The following is a 4,510-nucleotide window of genomic DNA, read 5'->3' on the forward strand; positions in this document are numbered from 1 at the left end:
TCATGACCTAATAATCTTCCTAGGCGTCTGAAAAGAAGATGGCCTCGAGATCTTCTCCTCTAGAAATGTTATTGGAGTTCTATCATTGGGTAGATTCTCCACATGTTTGTATCATGTCACTATGTCACCTGTAGCAAATTTACTTGTTGTATATATGTGTATACAGTTGTAAATATCAATAAATAAATTATTAAAAACAAAAAATTATTCGTTCTCGATGTTTATTGCAATCACAACTTACTTCTTTATTTTCCGTCTTTTAGTGCGTTAAATTTTGTTTTCCCAGATCTACTTTCTACTTTTGCGTTTTATATGTGCCTCCTTGTACTTTTTTAAGCGTATAGTTTAGATAATTTATTATTCATATCGTTGTTTATTTAATAATAATACAATTTTATTTATTTCTTCTTATTTTGTATATAAATTTCTTTTCACTCATTTTTTTACATAATATTAACCCTATCTTAATTTACCTTTTTGTTTCTTATTATCTTACTACTTCAAAATGTTCTTAGTTGTTTTTGTATATTTTAGTCCTGATGAAGCCTTACAAAGTGGGGCGAAACGTCGGATAATAAATAGTTAAAAACTATTTTTGTTCTTTTTGACCGCAATCCTGACCATATTTAAAGTAATTAGCGATGTAAACTATATATTTTTTCCAATATAATATTGAAATAGCCACCACCAGAGGAGACCAGTCACCTACCCATGGTTAGGACGACAGTAGAGAGGAAAGGTGACGTGACTGAGAGTCGTGTAGTAATGAGCTAGACTCGAACTGCCTTCCGTGCTGCAGGTGTCTCCACTGACAGACTAATCAACTAGAATGGTGGCATTTCTCTCTCCAATCCAGTGTGTAATATTATTGCTTACTCCGGCTTCACACTGGTGGCAAATCTTTTGTCCAATATCATATTATAAGTCTGTATTTAATGACTTTTAAATTACTAAAAAAGAGACTTACTTGGAATCCACACACAAGACTGAAACGAAAAGAAACTGCTCGTAGATTCCGATTGCTACAACACTTACTTGAAAAAAGCTCTAAACTTCCCATTCACTACAAAAAATTAGTATACACTACGATAATTTGGACATATGGAATTGAGCTCTGGGGCTCCACCAAACCATCAAATTCCTCCCGTATCCAATCCTTACAATCCAAAATCCTACGTAAAATCCTTGATGATCATTACGTTACAAATAAACTCATTCACAAAGTATTTTGACCCATCAGTGTAGATACATGTACAGTCCCTGTAGCTAGAGAGTAGACTTAAAAAACATTACTTGAGTACTTCAGGAGGGTTAGATCATTTATCGACGGATTCTAAGGTGAAATCAAAATTGGCTATTATGTTTATCCACGGAGATAATGGATTGAGGAATGATAAGTATAACTTTGTTTGGGGGCGATAGAAATCGGGTTTTTTATTTTTTTAAAATTTATTTATCACCCTACCCTGCCTATTAGGCAATACGGGTGTTTGCAGCAGTTGGTACAACACATTGCTGCATATGACAAACATTACATAGCTGTGCATACAGCATATTCTTTCTAGAAAATATCTCTAGCTCTTCTACAGAGGTCTTGCTGGTGTAGCTTATTCTCTCCTACCCAGGGAGAAGTGAGTAGGGCCCACAACCTCCTTCCACCCATACACGAAGGTCTTGTAGCGCGGGTAGTTTTCTTTCTTCTTCAGCTCAGGAAGATCGCTCTTAGTCAGAACATAGAGTCCTGTTTCCCTCATCATCTTGGCTCTCAGTGCTTCATAGGCGGTACAGGCAAGTAAGACGTGCTCGGCGGTCTCAGGAACCTGACAAATTGGGCATAGGTGATCAATGTTTATGCCATGTACAGCGAGCTTAGCTCGGAAACCCCCATGACCCGTGAGGAACTGTGAGATCCAGTAATCGGGGAGGACCCACGTGTATAGATAGAACTCGGGTAGGGGAGGAAAGCTGGAGAGGCGACTAGGTAATCTGTACTCCATAACATCAATGATGGCAATAACCCATAGTTTTGCCACCCTCCTTATAATCATAAAGAGTAGAATTTTTTTTATACTTGTGGCTAGCCATTGGTTTGACTTAAAGTGTACCTTAAAACGATGTTTCTTTTCATAAGGAATTGAAAATTCGTTTTCGATACGGACATTTAGGGTTACCTGGCATTCCGATGGCCACCTCGCCGTCTCTTGCGAACATTCTGGTTCCCTGGGTAGAGTGAACAGGTCCCTCGGCTCTCTCAGCCTCGCTACCGTCTTCTGGGTCTTCGTATCTGTGTTTATCTCCACTTGGTTGCTCTTCAGTGAGCTGGTCAGCAGTCCACCGAGGAAGGAACCTGCAACAGGAATACATTTATTTAAGTAAGGCACGCTGGTGAATTCTATTAGGGAATTTTTTATATTCTAATAGGAGAGTAGGAGCTTAAAAATGATTAACAATCCAGGCAGTCCCGTTCTAGTTGAGTTACCTCTTCATTTATATCTAGTTCAGGTAGCACTTCATTTATCCATAGAAAGTAAATACTCAAACCTACTCATTTGTACAAGTTCAATGTCTGCACTCCAGAGTCTATCAAACTTCAATCAAAGCGGACCTACGATAGTCAAAATTCATAACTATATAGACATGCTAAAACATCATAAAAAAAGTGTTTCCTTTCTCTGGACTCCAGGGCACTCAGGAATACCTGGAAATGAGGCAGCGGATAAAGCGGCTAAAGAGGCTGCTACAATGAACGTTCCACCACTCCAAATTTACGAGCCGAAAGACATAAAGGCATTTTTAAGGAACAGAATCCGAAAAAATTGGGATTCAATTTGGGCTGCCGTACCACTCACCAATAAATTGAGAAATGTAAAAAAAAAATACACAAAAGTGGACAAGTGCCATAAGGGGAAACAGAAGAGAAGAAGTGGTTGTAGCAAGAGTAAGAATAGGACATTCCAAATTAACTCACCTTCACTTAATCACAAAAGAGGACCAGCCTATATGCCAAACCTGTCATTCCCCATTATCAATAAAGCATATAATTGAAGAATGCCCATCATTTCGTCAAGCCTTCGAAAATAATAAAATTCCACGAACAAGAGAATTGGTCCTTAAAGACTCAGAAGAATTCATAGACAAAATAATAAAATTTCTAAAAGAAACACAACTTTATACTAAAATATAATCCACCGACCAGTTTAAAAAAGGACTACATTCAACCATCAAATGTCAAAGTCAAGAAGATAGATGAAGTTTAAAGGGTGTAATATCCTAGATGATGATCGACCTAAATAAAAATCTAATCTAATCTAATCTCATAGTCTCCGATTACAGTATGAAAATATTTCCAGTTAGAATTAACTATGAAATAATGGCTGTTCTATTCTTATTATGGAACTTAATATTTTTTTTCTAGGCTATAAGATGGAATGCATCATCATTAGTAATATAATGTTCTTTTATACTATATTAAATATTATTTTGTAATCTGTAATTACAGATTGCTTTTCCAAAGACATGTTAAATCTGTACCGCTAAAACCCATGAAGGGCTAAGGGTTCAGCACTTTTTAAAGAAGTACCAACGGTTGAGCAAGGAGGTGATTTCAGTGAGGTCAGAATCACGCTCGACTGCCAGATTTTTACCCAAGAAGCCACAGGAGTTGACTCAGGGCTGCAGTGTAACAGAAAACAGTTCTGCACAGCTGGATTTGAACTCGGGTTACCCCGCTCCCTCCAATGACATATAATATGTCTATATTACCATTCTTATCTTCGGAAATGTGTTTTCAACCAAAACAACAACATTTTTCCTCACATCTCTATAAGTTAATTATAAAATCCTTTCATAGTTTATAGTTATCAATTTCTATTATTGAGTACAAACAAAATTAAAGGTACTTTTGATAAAATTGTAAATTGGGTTTTTCCCTCATCGCTTTGGTTCTTTTATCTTTTTTTCCCTTCTTTCTATGCTTTAATTTTTCTTATTAATAACTTTTTTTCTTTTTCATAATTTCTCTTCTAACCCAATTTATCTTTCCTCTTTTTTACCCCTTATGTACCCCCTCTTTAACATAAATAGAACACACCTAAAATACATAATACAACCAGTATACATTTTAAATAAATAAAAATATAAACACGTAATATATACGTCATATAATTAATAACAATAATTGATAACAGTAATGATATATATAAAAATCAGTAATTAGTAAATTTATTTTGAGAAAACTATATCTCAAAAACCATTCGACATACGAATGTCTATTAAAACCCAAATTAAAGCTAGTTTAATGTACTTTAAAGTAGTTTATTACATTTATATTCGTTTTATGGTATTCAACAAAATAAATTCACACAATATCGTTTTCTTGTTGTTCTGCCAAGCATTCTGATTTATCAAAAAATATAACCCAGAAACAATAAGACGTACAGGGTCAGTACAGAGCCAATACTTATAATTAAGATAATTTAAGTTACTATAGAGTATTGAAAGAATATATATA

At 35.2% G+C, this 4,510-nt stretch overlaps 1 protein-coding gene across 1 annotated transcript in view; it reads right to left on the reverse strand.

Moving 5' to 3' along the window:
- Window positions 1-4,510, reverse strand: part of LOC106677164 (cytosolic carboxypeptidase 2) — a 67,004-nt gene that overhangs the window by 53,139 nt on the left and 9,355 nt on the right. The window contains exon 2 of the mRNA XM_024359689.2: window positions 2,172-2,347. Within this exon, the coding sequence (XP_024215457.1) occupies window positions 2,172-2,347 (176 nt within the window). The remainder of the gene's footprint in view (window positions 1-2,171; window positions 2,348-4,510) is intronic.

The sequence above is a fragment of the Halyomorpha halys genome, unplaced genomic scaffold (assembly GCF_000696795.3).
Source record: "Halyomorpha halys isolate HHAL.00 unplaced genomic scaffold, Hhal_1.1 Scaffold89.1, whole genome shotgun sequence".
Lineage (NCBI taxonomy): Eukaryota > Metazoa > Arthropoda > Insecta > Hemiptera > Pentatomidae > Halyomorpha > Halyomorpha halys.